General features: G+C 37.5%; 1 protein-coding gene and 1 non-coding gene across 10 annotated transcripts in view; one reads left to right on the top strand and one right to left on the bottom strand.

The window, feature by feature from the left end:
* Window positions 1-21,349, top strand: part of MLLT10 (MLLT10 histone lysine methyltransferase DOT1L cofactor) — a 212,401-nt gene that overhangs the window by 123,518 nt on the left and 67,534 nt on the right. For 8 of the 9 annotated variants that reach the window (XM_030819220.1, XM_030819221.1, XM_030819217.1 and 5 more), the window contains 2 exons: window positions 13,910-14,165; window positions 16,802-17,371. In XM_030819220.1, the coding sequence (XP_030675080.1) occupies window positions 13,910-14,165; window positions 16,802-17,371 (826 nt within the window). Of the gene's footprint in view, window positions 1-12,381; window positions 12,518-13,909; window positions 14,166-16,801; window positions 17,372-21,349 lie in introns of all 9 variants that reach the window. The other variant, XM_030819225.1, reaches the window with a different exon arrangement.
* On the bottom strand, window positions 5,155-5,261 carry LOC115836763. Its single transcript, XR_004031785.1, has one exon. It is a non-coding gene; the product is annotated as a U6 spliceosomal RNA (small nuclear RNA).

The following is a 21,349-nucleotide window of genomic DNA, read 5'->3' as shown; positions in this document are numbered from 1 at the left end:
AGTAAAAAATTACATTTCATTTATTTCTTTATTAACTTAGATTATACTGCCTTATATTTTTTAGTGCACTTTTTCTGTGACTAACCTTTAACCCTTTTGTATATAAATGTTTTAAAACTAGAAATTAGTAACAAGTATCTACTTCAATATTATGTTATTAATGTGTTATTACTATCACCTTTTAAATATTTTTACTAGTGTAATATTTTCACACAAATCTTTGGTAACGATAGTAGTGGACCACTGGTGATACAATAAGCATTGTTCACTAAGATTGTTATCAGAGGGAGTAAAAGTGTAAGTGTCTTTTCCAGAAACCATAGCTCTTTGTTTCTATGATGGGAGGATTTCGCTTCTTAGGTAAAAGATGATTAGGTGGAACACATAGGATTCTGTGTCTGCAGGAACTTGATGTAGGGAGTCCTTTAATACGACAAAACAAGTAGAGACAGCTTATGTTTTTAGGAAAGTGTGGTTACTCCCCTGATTTCCCCAATTTATAGTCTTTCTGAGCATTTCAAACTAGTTTTGTTCTTCTCATGGTAGAAGAGGATATTGCCAAGGAAAAAAGGGGGAGATGCCAGGTGGGGTAGCTCACGCCTATAATTCCAGCACTTTGGGAGGCTGAGGTGGGTGGATCACTTGAGGCCAGGAGTTTAAGACTAGCCTGGTCAACATGATGAAACCCTGTCTCTACTAAAAATACAAAAAATTAGCTGGGCATGGTGGCATGTGCCTATAATCCCAGCTACTCAAGAGGCTGAGGCAGGAGAATTGCTTGAACCGCAGAGGCTGAGGTTGCAGTGAGCCAAGATGGTACGACTGCACTCCAGACCGGGCGACAGAGCGAGACTCTGTCTCAAAAAAAAAAAAAAGAAAAAGAAAAGGGGAGAAAGTCTTCGTTCTTGACCTGATAGAGATTTGCTTGCTGTCAATGTTATTTTGGTAAAGAAATTCCTAGATGCTTATAAGCCACAGTTCTCTTTTTAAATTGACAAAATTGAACCTCAGACCTTGTTAAAAGCAATCTTTAACACATTACCTTTCATTATTATTAGAAGACTTAGTTATTTCTCAGCGTCATTATAACTAGCTCACAATTTTTAGTTGTTTGAGTTTTGAGGTAATTTAGCTTTTAAAGTACAGTTTTTGTTTGTTTTAAGGAAGGTTTTCGTGCACCAGAGATAACGTGATCAGATTTTTGTCTCTTTCTCTTTGCAACATTTTTGAAAGAGGATAAAGGAGAACCTAATTTTAAGTAAATCTTTTCAATTAGCTGTTAAATTTTGTGCTGATTTTTTAAGACTTTCAGGAGAAAATTTTTGGTAAAATAAGTTAATTTTTATGTGTAATTTAAAAATTTTAGTGTTTCTTTAAGGATCATCCTTTAAAGAAATCTTTAGAACTTTGAAGTTATAATGAAATCCAAGTGGAGATTTAATCTTTTTTTTAAGTCACTTTATCTCTTTGTTCTTTCCTTGTATTTTTACAACACAACACAATTATATTTAAAAGTTAAGCTTTTTTAAAAAGTAAATTTAATTTTGAATGAAATACACACACACACACACACACACACACACACACACACACACACACAATCTTAGGACCATAAGGTATTCAAAAGTCTAATATATCATTAATATACATGATACATTGCACATATTTAAAATAGAAACATTGATAACATTTTGACATATGTACACATTAGTGAAACTACCACCACAATCACAGGCAAGAGTTTCCTTGTGACTTTTTAATCTCCTTCTCCCTGTCTTCACATCCCTCCCCAAGCAACTACTGATCTGCTTTTTGTCACTTTAAATTAGTTTGAATTTTCTATAATGTTAAAAAATGGAAACATATAGTATGTATGCTTTTTCTGTCTGGCATCTTTCAGCATAATTATTTTAAGATTTTTTCTTGTTGTATGTTTTAATAGTTCATTTTTTGGCTAACTACAATTCTATGTATGGATATACTATAATTTGCTTATCCATTCAACAATTGATGGACATTCAGGTTGTTTTCAGTTTTGGGCTGTTACAAATAAAGCTACTATAAATATTGTATAAATCTTATAAGATACATGTTTTTATTTCTCTTGCATGAATACCAAGGAGTGGAATGGTTGGGCCACATGGTAGGTGTGACTCACCATGGTAGGTATATGCTTTTTTTGTATGTGTGACGGAGTCTCGCTCTGTCTCCCAGGCTGAAGGGCAGTGGTGCAATCTTGGCTCACTGCAACCTCTGCCTCTTGGGTTAATGCATTCTCCTGCCTCAGCCTCCCGAGTAGCTGGGACTACAGGCGCCTGCCACCACACCCTGCTAATTGTTTTTAAATTTTTTTAGTAGAGATGGGGTTTCACCGTGTTAGCCAGGATGGTCTCAATCTCCGGACCTCGTGATCTGCCCTCCTCGGCCTCCCAAAGTGCTGGGATTACAGGCATGAGCCACCGCGCTTAGCTGATATCTTTTTATGTGCATATTTGTTATTTGTTATTTTTGGCGAAGTGTTTATTAAGATCTCCCCACCACCTGCTTTTTTTTATTGGCTTGTTTTCTTGTTACTGACTTTTGTGAGAGTATGTATTCTGGATGCAGGTTCTTTATCAGATACATATTTGCAGATATTTATCTCACTCTGTGGCTTATATTTTCATTCTTTTAATCTTTTGAAGAGCAGACTTTCTTTATGAAATTTAGTTTATGAATTTGTGTTTTCTTTTACAGGCTTTTAAAACTATTAATTCAGGAGTATATAGTCATGCAACCCAGACTGGTTAGCCAAATCTAAAATAAACTGGCTTCTTATCACAACTAATATGTGAACATTGCAGCCCTTCTTTCCAGAATGACCATAAAAAAAGTTACTGTAGAGAAACAGAAACCTAGGTTTGAGGCAAAACGTAAAAACCAAAGGAAAAATAGCAATTCAGCGGTTCGTTGGTGAAAGCAGGAAAGTTGGTGCCCTTCACTGGGCTACTTTGCTTTTCTTACTCTTGCTCTTTTTTTTTTTTTTTTTTTTTTTTTGAGACAGAGTCTTGCTTTGGCAGGGTTGGAGTGCAGTGGTGTGATCTTGGCTCACTGCAGTCTTTGCCTCCTGGGTTCAAGGGATTCTCCTGCCTCACCCTCCCGAGTAGCTGGAATTATAGGCCACCATCACCATGCCTGGCTAATTTTTGTATTTTTAGTAGAGATAAGGTTTAACCATATTGGCCAGGCTGGTCTCGAACTCCTGAGCTCAGGTGATCCACCCGCCTTGGCCTCCCAAAGTGCTGGGATTACAGGTGAGCCACAATGCCTGGCCTTAGTCTTGCTCTTTTTGTTCCTCTTCTTCAGCCCATCCATGTTAGACCTCAATAGGTTTGAACAAACCATCTATACATTTCTTTGGAGCTTACCACAGTGCTGATCCTTGCTAATGTATAAAAATCCTGTTGAAATTTCTATGTTTATTTTGTATCCTGCCACCTTGCCTAAAATTTTTTTGAGGCAGTTTTGCTCTGTTGCCCGGGCTGGAGTGCAGTGGCCTATTGCAGCCTTGACCTCCCAGGCTCAAGCATACTGCCACCTCAGCCTCCTGATCAGCTGAGACTAGAGGTACACACCACCATGCCCATCTAATTTTTTCTTGTAATTTTTTGTAGAGATAAGTTTCGCACGTTGCCTAGGCTGGTCTTGAACTCCTGGGCTTAAGCCATTTGCTCCCCCTTAACCCACCAAAGTGCTGGGATTACAGGTGTGAGCCACCATGCTTGGCCACTTTAATTTTTATTTCTTTGCTTACATTGGGCTTAATTGTCTCTTCTTTTTCTACTATTTTGAAGATTAAGGCCAGGCGCCGTGGCTCACGCCTGTATCCCAGCACTTTAGGAGGCTGAGGCAGGTGGATCACTTGAGGTCAGGGGTTCCAGACCAGCCTGGCCAACATGGAGAAACTCTTTCTCTACTAAAAACACAAAAATTAGCCGGGCGTGTTGGGGCAGGCCTGTAGTCCCAGCTACTCGGGAGGCTGAGGCAGGAGAAGCACTTGAACCCAAGAGGCGAAGGTTGCAGTGACCCGAGATTTCACCACTGCACTCCAGCTCGGGTGACAGAGCAAGACTCCATCTAAAAAAAAAAAAAAAAAAAACACCTGGTGTGGTGGATCCCCTGAGGTCAGGAGTTCAAGACCAGCCTGGCCAACATGGTGAAGCCCCGTATCTACCAAAAATACAAAAATTAGCTGGGCGTGGTGCTGGACGCCTGTAATCCCAGCTACTCAGGAGGCTGAGGCAGGGAATTACTTGAACCTGGGAGGTGGAGGTTGCAGTGAGCCAAGATAGCGCCATTGCACTCTAGCCTGGGTGACAAGAGCAAAACTCTGTCTCAAAAAAAAAAAAAAAAAAAAAAAAAAAAAAAAAAGATTATTGTTCTTCTGTCTTTCTTCTTTTCTAATATATACATTCAGTGCAATAAATTCCTCTTTAAATGCTGCTTTCCCAGCATCTGACAAATTTTTATAAGTTTTATTTTCATTTAGTTCCAAATATTTTTAAATTTCTCTATATTTCTTCTTTTACTTATATGTTGTTTAGAAGTGTCTTGTTCAATCTCCATGTATTTTTGGATTTATGGCCACCTTTCTGGTATTGATTTCTGGTTTAATTTCATTGTGGTCTGAGAGAGCAAGGCACTGTATGATTTCTATTCTTTAAAATTTGTTAAGGTGTGTTTTATGGTCTAGAATGTGGTCCACAGTTAATGTTCCATGTAAGCTGGAGAATAGAAGAATGTGTCATCTGCTGTTGTTGGACGAAGTAGTCTACAGATGTCAATTATATACAGTTGATTGATAGTGCTGTTAAGCTTAACTGTGTCCTTAACTGATTTTCTCACTAGTGTATCTGTTAATTTCTGGCTGCAGTATCAATTTCTATCAGTTTTTGCTTCATATATTTTAACTTCTTTTGTTAGTCACATACACAGTAAGGATTGTTACGTCTTTTTGAAGTGTTAACACCTTTATCTTATTTTATTACTCTCTTTAGTCCTGATAACTTTCTTTGCTCTGAGTCTGTTCTGTTCATAATTAATATAGTATTTCTGCTTTTTAAAAATTAGCATTAGCATGGTATATCTTTCTCCATTTCCTTTTTATTTATTTATTTTTATATGGAACACTTCATGAATTTGTGTGTCACCCTTGCACAGGGGCCCTACTAATCTTCTCTGTATCATTCTAATTTTTGTATGTGTGCTGCCAAAGCGAGCATGATTTCCTTTAAACTCTACATGTCTTTATATTTAAAGTAGGTTTCCTGTAGACAACATATAGTTGCTGCTTGGTTTTGGATCTGTGACAATCCTTATTTTTTAATTGGGATATTTAGACCATTGCCATTTAAGGTGATTATTGATATAATTGGGTTAATATCTACCATATTTATTACTATTTTTCATTTTAAAATTTTTGTTACTGTTTTTGTCATTCACAGCTTTTGTGGTTTTTATTGAATATTTTATATGATTGCATTTTCTTGTCTTTTTTTTTTTTTTACGCTCTTATCACACTTTGTTTTCTTTCACTGTCTGCTTGATTGCATGTTTTCTGGGGCAAATTCAGATATCATTCTTACACTTAGTGCCTGTGTGGGTAAGGTGTTTTCCTCTGGCTTCCTTCGTGGATTTTAATCTTTGAGCATGGAGGTGTACTTCCCTTACCCCCTCCTTTTTTGCATCTATCTTGCTTGGTGTCCTCTAAGTTTCTTTAATAGCTGGTTTGGCTGCTGCCATTTATTCGAGCGGAAGTTTTTGGACGTTATGATTTCAAAGACTGCTTCTCTTTTCTTCTCTTCCTCGTATTCCCATTTTAACTATGTCATGTATTTTGTATATATCCCAGTATTCATGGATATTTTGTTTGCTTTTGTTTTCCAGTCTTTTTTCTCTTTCCTTTTCAATTTTGGAAGTTTTTATTGTCATATCCTCAAGCTTATTGATATTTTTCTTGAGTTGTGTCCCACTCTGCTGATGATTCCATCAAAGACATTCTTCATTTCTGTTTGCTTTTGATCTCTTTGGCATTTCTGATTTGCTTTCATTATGCATATGTTCTTGCATGTTGTCTACCTTTTCCATTAAATTGCTTATCATATTATAGATTTTAAAAATTATTGGTCTCATAATTCCAACATTCCTGCCTTGTCTGACTTAGTTTCTGATGGTTTTTCACTTTATTTAAACTGTATTTTTTGCCCTTTGTGTTGTTGTTTCAAGTTGAACATTATGTCCTGGCAAAGGGAACTGCACTATAAATAGGCCTTTAGTTAACGTACTAGTGAATTGTGGGGAACAGGAGGCATCTTATACTTCTATAATTAGGTTTCAGTCTTTAGGTGAACCTCTACCCTGGAATGTGAACTGCATAGGGGCTTCTTAGTTTTTTTCTCCCGCAAGTGGGACAGGATGATGGTTAGAGTTGCCTGAGGTTGTACATTTCCCTTCCCTAGGTTAGTTAGGCTCTGACAAAAACCTCCACAGGTTAGAATCTGGCTAAATAGCCGGTCTTGTTAGGAAGAAGAAAGCTCTGGTTATTTCAAAATGGTTCCTTTTCCCCCTTTATTGGAGGGATCTCTGGGGGACTCTTTCTCCGGTATTCACTCTGTGGGCCTGCTAGAGGTCCTAGAGGTAAAATTGACAAAAGCCTGAGGGTCCCCCAAGACCAGGTCTCCCTGGAGGTTTTCTTTCTCAGGCTTGTCCGCACTGTGCCTCCAGCAGTTTATCAACTAAAATAGTTCAGGTTTTCTTTCCCTGAACTATTCAGCTGCTGGATTTGCTTAGGTAAGTTGTAAGTCTCTCTGTGCATGATTTGTCTTTCCTTTTTTTTTTTTTAAATTATACTTTAAGTTCTAGGGTACATGTGCACAACATGCAGGTTTGTTACATATGTATACATGTGCTCTTTTTTTTTTTTTTTTTTGAGACGGAGTTTCACTCCTGTTGCCCAGGCTGGAGTGCAGTGGCGTGATCTAGGCTCACTGCAACCTCTGCTTCCCGGGTTCAAGTAATTCTCCTGCCTCAGCCACCCAAGTAGTTGGGATTACAGGCATGTGCCACCACGCCCAGCTAATTTTTTTTTGTTTGTTTGTTTTTGTTTTTTGAGACGGAGTCTTGCTCTGTCACCCAGGCTGGAGTGCAGTGGCGTGATCTCAGCTCACCGCAAGCTCCACCTCCCAGGTTCACACCATTTTCCTGCCTCAGCCTCCTGAGTAGCTGGGACTACAGGCGCCTGCCACCAAGCCTGGGTAATTTTTTAATCTTTTTTAGTAGAGACGGGGTTTCACCTTGTTAGCCCGGATAGTCTCGATCTCCTGACCTTGTGATCCGCCCGCCTCTGCCTCCCAAAGTGCTGGAATCACAGGCATGAGCCCCAATTTTTTGTTTAGCAGTTTGCCCTGTGACCTCTCAATTCACTGATATAAGAGTTGGTGATTTTCAGTTTGTTGAGCTTTGTATTTGTTTTAGGGCAGAGCAAAGACTTCTCTCTGCTCCTTATATGCTCAACGAGAAACCAGAATTCCTAGTATAGGCATTTAATGATATAAACTTCCCTCTTAAATAGGGCTTTATGAATTTTGATATGTTGTGTTTTCATTTTTATTTAGTTTAAAAAAGCTTTGTGTAGTTTTCCTTTTCTTCCTTGACCTATGAGTTACTTAAAAATGTGTTATTTAGTTGAGAAATATTTAGATATTCACTTTGTTACTGATTTCTAATTTAGTATTTTTGTATTACCATTCCTTTTAAGGTATGCAGAACATGGATTATCTTGTTAAATATTCTGTGTCTGTGGTTTTTTTGTTTGTTGTTGTTGTTGTTGTTTTTCTTTTTTTGGGAGATAGAGTCTCCCTCTGTCCCCAGGCTGGAGTGCAGTGGCGCGATCTCAGCTCACTGCAGCCTCCGCCTCCCAGGTTCAAGCAATTCTCCTCTTTCAGCTTCCCGAGTAGCTGGGACTTACCCGGCTAATTTTTGTATTTTTAGCAGAGACAGGGTTTCACCATGTTGGTCAGGATGGTCTCAATCTCTTGACCTTGTGACCTGCCCCCTCAGCCTCCCAAAGTGCTGGGATTACAGGCGTGAGCCACTGCGCCCGGCTCTATGTGTATTTTGAAAGAATGAATGTGTATTCGTTTGCAGTTGTGTGGAGTTTTTCTGTAAATGTCCATTAGGTCAAGTTGATTTATATTAAGTTGTCTATATCCTTACTCGTTTTTTGCCTGTTTGTTCTGTCAGTTATTGTGAGTGATGGGTATTAGGTGCAGAAACAATTAGGATTTTTGTATCTTCTTGATGAGTAAGCCACTGTATTTTGTTAATATTCTTTGTTGTGAAATCTACTGGTTGATATTAATATGGTGAATTTAGCTTTCTATTGATTAGCTTTAGCCTGATGTTTCTTTTCCCATGCTTATACTTTCTTTGTGCCTTTATATTTAAAATAGGTTTCTTTTCTTTTTTCTTTTTTTTTTTTTGAGATAGAGTCTCTCTCTGTCACCCAGGCTGGAGTGCACTAGCATGATCTCAGCTCATTGCAACCTCTGCCTCCTGGGTGCAAGTGATTCTCCTGCCTCAGACTTCCAAGTAGCTGGGATTGCAGGTGTGCGTCACCACGCCTGGCTAGTTTTTTATTCTTAGTAGACACGGGGTTTCACCATGTTGGCCAGGCTGGTCCTGAACTCTTGGCCTCAAGTGATCCGCCTGTCTCGGCCTCTTAAAGTGCTGGAATTACAGGCGCGAGCCACTGCGCATGGCCTGAAGTTAATTTAACCTAAAATAGGCTTCTTTTTTGTTTGCTTGTTTGTTTTTAAGGGGGGGTTTCACTCTCGTTGCCCAGGCTGGAGTGCAATGGCGCGATTTTGGTTCACCACAACCTCCGCCGCCTGGTTTTAAGCGATTCTCCTGCCTCAGCCTCCCGAATAGCTGGGATTACAGGTATGTGCCACCGCACCCGGCTAATTTTGTATTTTTAGTAGATACAGGGTTTCTGCATGTTGGTCAGGCTGATCTCCAGCTCTTTACCTCAGGTGATCTGCCCTCCTCCGCCTCCTAAACAGCTGGGATTACAGGTGTGAGCCACTGCGCCCAGCCAAAATAGGTTTCTTTAAGGCAGCGTATAGTCATGGTTTGAGTTTATTCATTCATTGTTGCAATCTTTGCTTTTTAATTGGGATGTTTAGAGAATTTACATATAATATGATTCTCTGAGTGGTGGTGTTTTATTATAATACTGTTATTATTGAGACAGGGTCTCGCTCTGTCTCCCAGGCTGGAGTGCAGTAGCTTGATCTCTGCTCATGGCAACCTCCGCCTCCTGGGTTCAAGTGATTCTCCCACTTCAGTCTCCTGACTAGCTGAGACTACAGGTGCACACCACCACATGTGGCTAAGTTTTTTATTTTTTGGTAGAGATAGGGTTTTACCATGTTGGCCAGGCTGGTCTCGAACTCCTGACCTTAGTTGATCTGCCTGCCTTGGCCTACAAAAGTTCTGGGATTACAGTGTGAGCCACTGCACCTGGCCTCTGTGTAGTTGTATTTTAATCTAACATTTGCTAATCCTTTTCTTTTTGCCCATCATTTCTCTTCCCTTCTGTCTCTCTCTCTCTGTCTCTCTCTCTCTGCTGTATGTTTGATTGAACTTTTTTTATGATTCAGTTTTGCCTGATTTGCAATAATTTTTTATTATATTGCATTGTTTGATTTAGAGACTACAGTATAGCATTGTTAGCCTATCAGAGTTTACCTTCAAGCAATAGTATACTAGTTTACATATAGTATAAGAACCTTGTAGCTGTATACTTCTACCCTTTTGGTTTTGTGCTATTTTTACCACTTTTTTTTAATATATATTATAAAACACAATTTATTGTTACTGCGTTTGCTCTACATCATCTGTCTTGTAAAGAGTTTAAAATAGGCCAGGCGCTGTGGCTCATGCCTATACTCCCAAGCACTTTGGAAGGCCAAAGTGGGTGGATCACGAGGTCAAGAAATCAAGACCATCCTGCTCAACTTGGTGAAACCCCTCTCTACTAAAAATACAAAAATTAGCTGGGCATGGTTGCAGTCGCCTATAGTCCCAGCTACTGGGAAGGCTGAGGCAGGAGAATCATTGGAACCCGGGTGGTGGAGGTTGCAGTGAGCTGAGATCATACCACTGCACTCCAGCCTGGCGACAGAGTGAGACTCCGTCTCGAAAAAAGAAAAAAGTAAAATAATGAACAAGTCTTTATTATTTACCATTTTTACTGTTTGTCTGTTACTCCTTCCTTATCTCTTTTCACAGTTTCAGTTATCTTCAGTCAACTGAGGTCTGAAAAATATTGAATGGAAAATTCCAGAAGTAAATATATTATAATTTGCACACTATTTTGAGTGGTGTGATGAGAAATTTCACATCATCATCATCTCTCTGTACTATATTTACCATTAGCAATGAACATTTCTAATGCTCTTCTTTCTTTTTGGTATATTCACATTTCATTTATTATTTGCCTGAAATAGTTCTTTTAGTATTTTATTGTAGTGTTGGTCTGCTTGTGATTAGTTCTTTCAGCTTTTATATCCAAAAAAAGCCTTAATTTTGTATTTGTTTTAGAAAGATATTTTATAATAGCTGCCTGTTCAATTCTAAGTTGACAGTTTTTTCTTTTAGTACTCTCCTGTTTTCTAGATTGAATGTTTTCAGGGAAGATTTTGCTTTCATTCTTAATCTTTGTTTTTGGCATGTAAGACATCCTTAAGAAAAAAGAAAAGCCTGGTTTCTTGTAACATTTCCTCTTTATCATTGGTTTTTAATGATAAGCAATTTGATAATGAACTGAGTTCATTTACTTTTCTTCATATTTATTTTTCTTGGGGTTACTTGAGGTTCTTAAACTGTGGGTTTTTTCCATGAATTTTATAATTTTTCCTACTATTATTTCTTCAGTTTTGTGGGGATTTTTTGTTCGTTTGTTTTGATCCTCCCATTCTTTTTGAGTATTCTAGTAGCATGTAAATTAGGCTACTTAAGTTTGTTCTACAGCTCACTGTTATTTTATTTTTTTAATGTACTCATTCTTTTGGTGATTTATGTTGGGTAGTTTACATGTTGTAGTCTCAAGGTTGGCTTGGTACGAAGTTTGTGGTTTTTATGGGACACTTGAATAGTTCATAATTTTATTTTAAAATTCTAACCAGCACATTATGTTTTCTAATGGTTGAAGGCATAGCACTTCTCGTCACCAATCTTATAGAGTCATTGTTTAATTTTGGATCTAGTTTTACATTTTTATTTGAAGTAAATAATTTTTGTTCCCACTTAATGCTATTGTGTAGGTATATTGGTGTTGCAGCTTATCTTAGGACTAATAGTTAGCCATGAAATAAAAATGACGTGTATTCTGAATTAGCCTTTTAAAAGATTAAGTTGCCTGTAAATCACAATGTAGAACAAAGTATTTATGCAGCACTTCAGAGACTCTCAATACAGCCAAATATAGAAAAGAACAACAACAAAAAAAGATCTTATATTTTTCAGTAGAGCACCAAATGAAGTAGTTTGCATTTTGTGGTCCAATTTGCATTAAAAATAAGTATTATTATATACAAGAATTACACTCAGAGCAGTGAGATGTTCATACTATGATAGACATTTAGAATACAAAAGTGAGGAAACAAGATTTTGTGAATTTAGTCTGGGGCTTACTCATAGTGTGTCTTTCAGCCATCTCCCACCTCCCTCTGGTCTCCTTTTACCTGTCTTTTCTTCGATTTTGAGTTGATCGTTGTATATTTATAATGGAATTCCCTAGTGCCATATTGTCCCAACAGCACATTATGGAACAAGTACTTTTAAAATCACTTTTAAACGTGGAATTAAAATAGAGGTTTCTCTTTGAATGAACCCTGCATTGCCTTAGTTGGTGTCATTATGTATAATTTAAAAATTGTTAACATCTAAAGCTAAAATTCATTTTTTTCACATTAAGTCTGATTATGTTCTGAAACGTAGGTTTGGACATTTAAAAAATGTTCCGTTGTGGTTTTAATATGATTTTTTGTCACTGAAATTTGATTGTTTTATTGCTCTGTAATACTGTTTCTTCCAAATGTCATGTTTTCATGGGTTTTTCTGGACAGATTTATACTTGAGGGTTTGAGCAAGGATGTTCTGTTAAATAAGTGGGAAAAATGACCATCTCTAATGTAGATTGTCATGTGGAAGTGAATAGTGTATTTCCATTTGTAGTACTCTACCCAATTTTCTCTCCATTCTTTATTTGATACATGAGCAAAAATACGAGCGAAGAACACCACTGTGTTTTCTTAGATGACTTTTAAACTTCACTAGGTCATGCAAGGATCAGATGTGAGAGGAATGGAGAACCTCAGGATCAACTCAAGTAATTGGAAAAAGTATTTGAAAAATGAGGTGGGGTGGTTTCCAAATTGACCTGCCCAGCATGGAAAAGGTTCATATTTCTAAAGTAAGCCATGAAGTTTTATCAGCTTAAATGTAATTGGTTTGTAAAATGGGATTTTTTTTTTTTCCTTTTAAACTTACTTTGAAACGTTTGTTCTTGTTTGTGGATTATAGTTTGTTAGAATAGTGGAGTACTTTGTTTTTATGAAATATTTCTTCTATTTAATGATGAATGTCCGTTATTGGCACTGAGATGATGGGGGCTGGGGATGGCAACAGGGTGACAGAAAAGCAGCAAGATTTGGTTTTCCAAACACTTAATTTCTTCTCTTATTCCTCTTTTTGAAATTGTTTTTGCTAAAAATGCCAGCCATTTTGAAGCTTGATTTTATTGTCATGTTCTCGTTTTTCGTATTCATCTGATTGTTTGTGTTGAGTGGTGGCTGTATGTGGGAAAATTCACTTTTGCATATTTTCAGATTTTTTTCATTTTTATGGCAGAGATTTTAGATAGATAAAGTATTCACTTATCCAACAAAAATTTAGTGCTGATTATGTAGCAAGCACTTAGTGAACTTTATGCTGTGCGTGCCTCAGATACTTTAGTGAACTTAATGGCAACATCAAAACCTTTGCCCTTATGGACTTTATAAACCTTTGATTTCAAAACATGGTGATAAATGTGCATCTGGTATAATACACTTTCATGTAGTCATTTTATTTGCCATTATTTGGGTATACCTTGTCTTAAAAATTATTGCTAAAACTGGAAACTATACAAATCTTCATCTTTTTTCCCTAACAAATGCAGATCAAGGGAATGATTGAGAACCACTTTTAGGGATAGTTATAAAATCTTACCTTTGTGATATATAACTTTTTCCTCAACATAACAATTGGAAAAATGATTTCTGTTTCAAATCTTTCTTTTTTTTGCAAAGGGGCCCTCACCTGAATTCCTTAAAAAGTTTTGCTCTGTCCTCCACTAGCCTTATAAACTCATGGATATGGTCCTCTAATGGATTTGTAGCACCTTAGTTCCCTTATTGTCACCTTCCTGTGTTGAACACTAAAGCTTATTTTAATTTCATGTCTAGGAAGTGTAGACATTGTTAAAAAAAAAAAATGATGTTGCTTGACAAATGAGTATCTTCAGTATTACTGTGTGTCAGTTCATAAATATAACTAATACATACTTTTACAAGTTGTTGCAATTTGATCCTGAAACAGCCATCTTTAAATTGTCTATGCTTTTTCTTTTGTTTTCTTTTTTTTTTTAAAGTAATTATAATAGACTTAAATTGTTTTTGGATGATTTTCTTAGGTGAACTGACTTATTTTTAGAACAGAAACTTTGTGTTTATTCTGCAAGCTCTTATTAATGTGGCACCCATTGTTTTCTGTAACTAAAATGTAATCAACTCTTTTTCCTTCCCTTTTTGAATCAAAATGTTAGACTTACACAAGCACTAGCAACAACTCTATATCTGGATCATTGAAGCGCTTGGAAGATACTACTGCACGATTTACAAATGCAAATTTCCAGGAAGTCTCTGCACACACCTCTAGTGGAAAAGATGTTTCAGAGACTAGAGGGTCAGAGGGCAAAGGGAAGAAATCTTCAGCTCACAGCTCAGGTCAAAGGGGAAGAAAGCCTGGTGGTGGAAGAAATCCAGGAACAACTGTGTCAGCAGCTAGCCCTTTTCCTCAAGGTATTAGTGATGTTTTAGTTAAAATACTTGTTTTTAAGATGGTTAATAATAGTTATGCTTTGTAAAAGAATTGTTTTTTTTTGAACTTATAACTAATGGATGTTCTAGATTATTATATGATTAGTTGCTGTAGTAAGATTACTTTAAAGTTAGTGTTTCCTATTAAATTTTTTTAATAGGTACTTTTTCTTTCCTTTTATAATATGATTTGTGCTTCCAGAATTGAATTGTAATTTTAATGTTTAACTAGATATGGAATAATGCTTAAAATTGGGGAGAAAAGTAATAAAAGTCGGAGCTTTGCTTTGAGTTCTGTAGAACAGTCCTTCTTTTTGTTTGAGACAGAATCTCGCTCTGTTGCCTGGGCTGGAGTGCAGTGGCACGATCTCGGCTCACTGCAACCTCCGCCTCTCAGGTTCAAGTGATTCTTGTGCCTCGGCCTCTTCAGTAGCTGGGATTACAGGTGCATGCCACCATGCCTGGCCAGTTTTTGTATTTTAGTAGAGATGGGATTTCACCATGTTGGCCAGGCTGGTCTCGAACTGCTGACCTCAGGTGATCCTCCTGCCTTGGCCTTCCAAAGTGCTAGGATTACAGGTGTGAGACACTGTTCCTGGCGTCTTTTCCATAAATGTTTTTTATTTATATTTCCTAAACATTAAAAACAATGAAGGTTGGCCGGGCATCGTGGCTCACATCTATAATCCTAGCAGTTTGTGATGTTGAGGCGGGCAGAACTCTTGAGGCCAGCTTGGGCAACGTGGTAAGACCCCACCTCTACAAAAAATTTAAAAATTGGCTGGGTGTGAACTGGGCACAGTGGCTCATGCCTGTAATCCCAGTATTTTATGAGGCTCAGTCAGGTGGACCCTCTGAGCTTAGGAGTTGGAGATCAGCCTAGGCAACATGGCAAAACCCTGTCTCTCTAAAAAGTACAAAATTAGCCAGGCATGGTGGCACATGCCTATAGTCCCAGCTACTTCAGAGGCCGAGGTGGGAGGATTGCTTGAGCCGAGGAGGCTGAGGCTGCAGTGAGCTGAGATTGCACTACTGCATTCCAGCCTGGGTGACAGAGTGAGACCCTGTCTCCTTGGACAGGCAAACAAAATTAGCCAGGCTTGGTGATGTCTGCCTGTGGCCCCAGCTCCTCAGGAGGCTAAAGTGCGAGGATTGCTTGACCCGGGGTGGTTGAAGCTACAGTGAGCCGTGATTGTGCCACTGCACTCCAGCCTAGGCGACAGAACAAGACCCTGCCTCAAAAAACAAACAAAAAACCAAAAGCAAACGATAAAACCCACTAAATAAATAAATACAATCAAGGTTTACATTTTTTAGTAGATAAACAAATACTGGACAATTTTTAGGGGATTTAGATAGGTCTCAGTAAATAAGTTGTTGATTAATAATGCATTTGTTATAAAGTTTGAAGTTTAACAGGTTAACACACTAACCTGTTTTCTAGGTTTTCAGTGTGTGTGTGTGTGTGTGTGTGTGTGTGTGTGTGTGTGTTTTGAGACAGGGCCTTGCTTTGTTGCCCAGGCTGGAGGGCAATCGTGTGATCATGGCTCACTGCAAGGTTGACCTCCTGGGCTCAAGCATTCTTCCCGCTTCAGACCCTCAATTAGCTTTTGCCTCCACCTTTGTCTGCCAAGTAGATGGGACCACAAGCATGCGTCACCATGCCCAGCTCATTTTTAAGTTTTTTGTAGAGACGGGTTCAGCCTCCTGAGTAGCTGGGATTAGAGGCACGCGCCACCACGCCCGGCTTGTTTTTGTATTTTTAGTAGAGTCGGGGTTTCACCATGTTGGTCAGGGTGGTCTCGAACTCCTGACCTCTCATGATCCTCCCGCTTCGGCCTCCCAAAGTGCTGGGATTACAGGCATGAGCCACTGCGCCCAGCCTAAGGTTCTTATATCTTAGAATGGTATGGTGGGGTACTGATGTTCTTTAAAGAAAGAATAAGCAGTGGTGGCTGATTTCTTTATGAAGTTCCATGAAAATTGGATTGGGAGAATGTGAGGTATAGATTAGATTCCATATGATCATTATTTTGTCAAATCCATTTTCTATTGTGGTAGATTCAGCTGAACTATAACAATCACTGGTATGTCCTAAAGTTAAAACTTAGTACTCATAACCTAGGAAACATCTTAAGTTCTTATTGTATATTGGGAACATTTTCAATCATACCTTCAATATTCAAAAAAGAAGTTCCCCTAGACATTTAGAGTCAGATTATAGTCTTGTTAGGTCTTGCATGACTGTGGAAAGGAGACTACTGTTCTTTAGTCCTTCCTCAGGCATACACGAGGTGTTTGGGGGAGAATTGCAGAATGTTGCTGTGGCAAAAGGTAGGTGAAATAAAGCACATCTTATATCTTAATAATTATTTAAGTAATAGCTTGCAATTCCACAGTAAACATTTAATACCATCTGTAAAATGACACATATTTTTAAAGGTAATTTTGGGGATAAATTTGACAAGTCTTAATATACTGATGTCCTAAGTGTTGTAGTTAATTTTTTTAACTCTTTAATGATTATGTCATGTCTGCTGCTTATGGGAACTTTAGCATCCAATTTTTCTGTCCCCACCCCCCCAACCTTTTTTTTTTTTTTTTTTTTTAAACTACAGGCAGTTTTTCAGGAACTCCAGGCAGTGTAAAATCATCTTCTGGAAGTTCAGTGCAGTCTCCCCAGGATTTCCTGAGCTTTACAGACTCAGATCTGCGTAATGACAGTTACTCTCACTCCCAACAGTCATCAGCAACCAAAGATGTACATAAAGGAGAGTCTGGAAGCCAGGAAGGGGGGGTAAATAGTTTTAGTACCTTAATTGGCCTCCCTTCAACCTCAGCTGTTACTTCACAGCCTAAAAGCTTTGAAAATTCACCTGGAGATTTGGGTAATTCCAGCCTTCCTACAGCAGGATATAAGCGGGCTCAAACTTCTGGCATAGAAGAAGAAACTGTAAAGGAAAAGAAAAGGAAAGGAAATAAACAAAGTAAGCATGGGCCTGGTAGACCCAAAGGAAACAAAAATCAAGAGAATGTTTCTCATCTCTCAGTTTCTTCTGCTTCACCAACATCATCTGTAGCATCAGCTGCAGGAAGCATAACAAGCTCTAGTCTGCAGAAATCTCCTACATTGCTCAGGAATGGAAGTTTACAGAGCCTCAGTGTTGGCTCATCTCCAGTTGGTTCAGGTAGGGGTTTGCCTATTATTTTTCTCCTTCACTCCCACCACCTCCCTTCTTCTGTCTCAAAATGTTTTCAACTGTTGTTACGATAATACTTGGAATTAATAAATGACAAAGTGAAATTTCTCAGTTTTTAAATTTTCAAATGGAAAATACAAAAATATCTTAAAGTCTTAGATGATTTGGTTTTTGGGAAAGATGTTCGGCACTAATTTGATTTTACTTAATTAAATGTAGGCTAAACAATCTATTGGTCATTCATTACTTACAAAACAGAATTTATTTCCTGTTTTTGTTTCACCTGCACAGTATTTTTTTTTTTTTTTAAATGCAGAATTTACATTTAGGGTGTGAGAGTTTTTACCCTTTGGTTTTTGTTTTGTTTTGAGCTCCCTTTCTCTAAACTTCGATTTTAGTCATCATTTTCTAAACGACTCCTCACATAGATATTACTTGAATTACCCTATCCTGAGACATTTTTATATCAGTGATAAATGATTTTAATTTATAGAATCTAGCAGTCACATTTTATTTCAGGAGATACCTGAAATGATTTAATTTTGTTTTCAAATATACTTCATGATTTTACCATTCTTTTTATTATAAGACAAGTGAGTTGATATACATTGTTATTCACACCATTGGGATGTTTCTGTAACTTGCAATTTGTATTATGAATGTTATTTTCAATTTTTAAAAATTTCTTCAAATTGCATGTTTTTAGACAGACCCTTAACAGTTGATGTTAACTGAAATGTCAGCATTTATCTTTTAAATTGCATCTTGAATTTAAGATAAATGGTTTTCAATACGTGTTGAAACCTTTCTTCTAGTTTTAGATTTCTGATTGTTGAAATAACAAGAATTTAGCTAAGATAAATTATTATGGATTGTATTTGTTCTATTAGTTGGTGGCAAGGGTAGGTAGGAAATGGTATGGAAAAATGATACAATTTAACGAAGAATGTTCATGTTTATTTTATAAATACAAAATTTCAGATTGTTTTAATAGTTGTGAATACACAGCAGTAACTTCAGTAAACAAACATAAAAAAGACCAGTTCAAGAGAGAGAATATCATATGTAAAGGTCAGATGTGAGAAATAGTAACAATAACTGTGATTTGTTATGTGCCAGTTCTGTTAATATTTATTTTCTCATTTAACAACAGTTATGAGATGTCCTCATTTTACAGCTGGTAACACTGAGGCTTTGAAAGGTAAAATAAGGTACCCAAGATCACATAGCCGGGAGTTTCTTTGTATTCAGAAATGAGTGGAATCTCTAGAAGCTTAATGCTTCTAGAGATTCTAGAGCAGGATTTATCAATGTTAGCGTTATTGACAATTTGGATGGGACAAGTCTTCATGTTAATGTATTGCAGGATATTTACCAGAATCCCCAGTCCCTGCCCCCTACAGGCCAAGAGCATCATCACACGCTCCCTTCCCACAGTGGGAATAAAAAATGTCTCCAAACATTGTTTAATGTGTTAAATGTGTCCAGGGGACCAAAACTACCTCTGGTTGAGGCTCACTATTTTAGAGGGGGAAAGTATGTATATAAATTGTAGTTAGAAAGAAGTTCATAGAAAAGGTTTAAATATATTGCATATTTGAATGTATGCTTTTATTTATATGTTTCCTTTGAAACTAGAAGGCCTTAGCAGTAAGCCCCCTTGTCACAAAAAGTACCTTTAGACAAATTTAATCAAAAAATTGAATTTCTCTTCATTTTTGGCAAGAGGCATAGTAATCAATCACATGAGTACCTTACCAAGAAAATAAAGCCTAGATTTGCTTTTGTGGGGAGACCTCTTCACTGATTTTCTGTAGTTAGGAAGCATAGTCTGGGAATTTCTAAATTTCAGAAATTACATTGGAATGCTTATTTGAAACACATTTTCAAATTAATAAAATTAAGATACTGATTTACATCCCTGAAAATATTTTCCTATCTGTTACAGATTTGGGGAGATGTTAGGTGTGAGGAATAGTGTTTCTCATAGGATGATTGCTTTCAGAGGGCAGTGTTTGTGGTGCTCCTGTGGCAGAAAAAAAGGGTTCGTATCGCTTACCTTACCATTAGGTAAACATAGTAAGTTAGGGGGAAATTCTTGTAAATATTAGTTCACAAAAATAAATGACCTAAGAAATTTATCTGCCAAGAAATTTTTAAAACGTTGTGTTTAAAAATTACTCTGGGGCAGCCGGGCACAGTGGCTCACGCTTGTAATCCCAGCACTTTGGGAGGCTGAGGCAGGCGGATCACGAGGTCAGGAGATGGAGACCACGGTGAAACCCCGTCTCTACTAAAAATACAAAAAAGTAGCCGAGCATGGTGGCGAGTGCCTGTAGTCGCAGCTACTTGGAGAGGCTGAGGCAGGAGAATGGCGTGAACCTGAGAGGCGGAGCTCTCAGTGAGCCGAGATCATGCCACTGCACTCCAGCCTGGGTGACAGAGTGAGACTCCGTCTCAAAAAAAAAAAAAAAAAAAAAAAAAAAAAAAAAAAAAAAAATTACTCTGGGGCTGGGCATGGTGACTCACGCCTGTAATCCCAGTACTTTGGGAGGCCGAGGTGGGCGGGTCACGTGAGGTCAAGAGATTGAGACAGTCCTGGCCAACATGGTGAAACCCGGTCTCTACTAAAAATACAAAAATTAGCTGGGCGTGGTGGCACGCACCTGTAGTCTCAGCTACTAGAGAGGCTGAGGCAGGAGAATCGCTTAAACCCGGGAGGCAGAAGTTGCAGTGAGCCGAGATCGGGCCACTGCACTCCAGCCTGGGAGACAGAGCGAGACTCCATCTCAAAAAAGAAAAAAAAACTCTGAAGATATTTTATGTCTTGTTAAAGCTATAATCGTAGAATAAGATTATTGAAAACTATTTGAGATATATTCTTTAGTTTTATATATGTTAATAAACATTTTAGGACTTAGTGCAGAACATTTATTGATAATAGTAAAAAGAGTATCCTTATCTAGAAGAGGCTTGGCTTCATGCGCTGCTTTAGTCATAATAAGTTAAGAATTGCTAACTGTTGATGAACACTTAGTATGTGCCACACACTGTGTTAAGCAGTTAATAAGCATTAAGTGTTATTATATAGGACAAGAAACTGAGACAGAATTCTCTTAGGTTTTAAGAGATGGAGATATGCATTTTCCCTGGGTCCAGGGCCATTTAATTAGACAGTTCAACAGATGTTTGCTGATGAGGTTCTAACACCACACTAGTGTAATCTCAATCATACTTTAAGCAAAGAGATCCCTGAACAAATTTGAACCAATAATTTAACTTTCAGCAATAGTGTTTCATATTGGTATGAAATATGAAATATTTATGAAATATATGAAATATAAATATTTATATTTATATATGAAATATAATTTTTCCTTCGGACTAATTTGAAATTGAGAAATCATTTAGTAATTGTGGCAGCAAGAAGCTTCCCCCCATATAATAAATAAGTAGGAAGGAGAACATGTATACAGTCATCCTTTGGCATCCACGGGGAATTGGTTCCAGGACCTCCTGCAAATAAATACCAAAGTCCAAGATGCTCAAGTTCCTGTTATAAAATGTCATAGTATTTTCATATAACCTATGCACATCTTCCTGTGTACTTAAATCATTCATTTCTAGATTTCTTATAATACCTAGTATCATGTAAATGCTATGCAAATAGTTGTTATACTATATTGCTTAGGGAATCATGACAGGAAAAAAAGTCTGTACACATTCAGTACAGACTCAATTTTTTCCTCCAAATATTTTCTATACAAGGGTGGTTGAATCCCCAGATGTGGAATCCCACAGACACAGAAGACAACTGTATTATGTATTACATCATCACAAGTTGTTTTTCATGATGCTGTTTTTAAAAGATTGACTTTCTTGAATGACAGGTTGGTAATTTAGTAATGTCGAAGATGACCTTTGTAAGCACCTGTTGGTTAAACTATAACATTCACTATAATACTA

Source organism: Nomascus leucogenys, chromosome 9, assembly GCF_006542625.1.
Source record: "Nomascus leucogenys isolate Asia chromosome 9, Asia_NLE_v1, whole genome shotgun sequence".
Classification (NCBI taxonomy): Eukaryota; Metazoa; Chordata; class Mammalia; order Primates; family Hylobatidae; genus Nomascus; species Nomascus leucogenys.
Note: the sequence above shows the minus strand (reverse complement) of the source record. Positions and strands in the feature narration are given on the sequence as shown.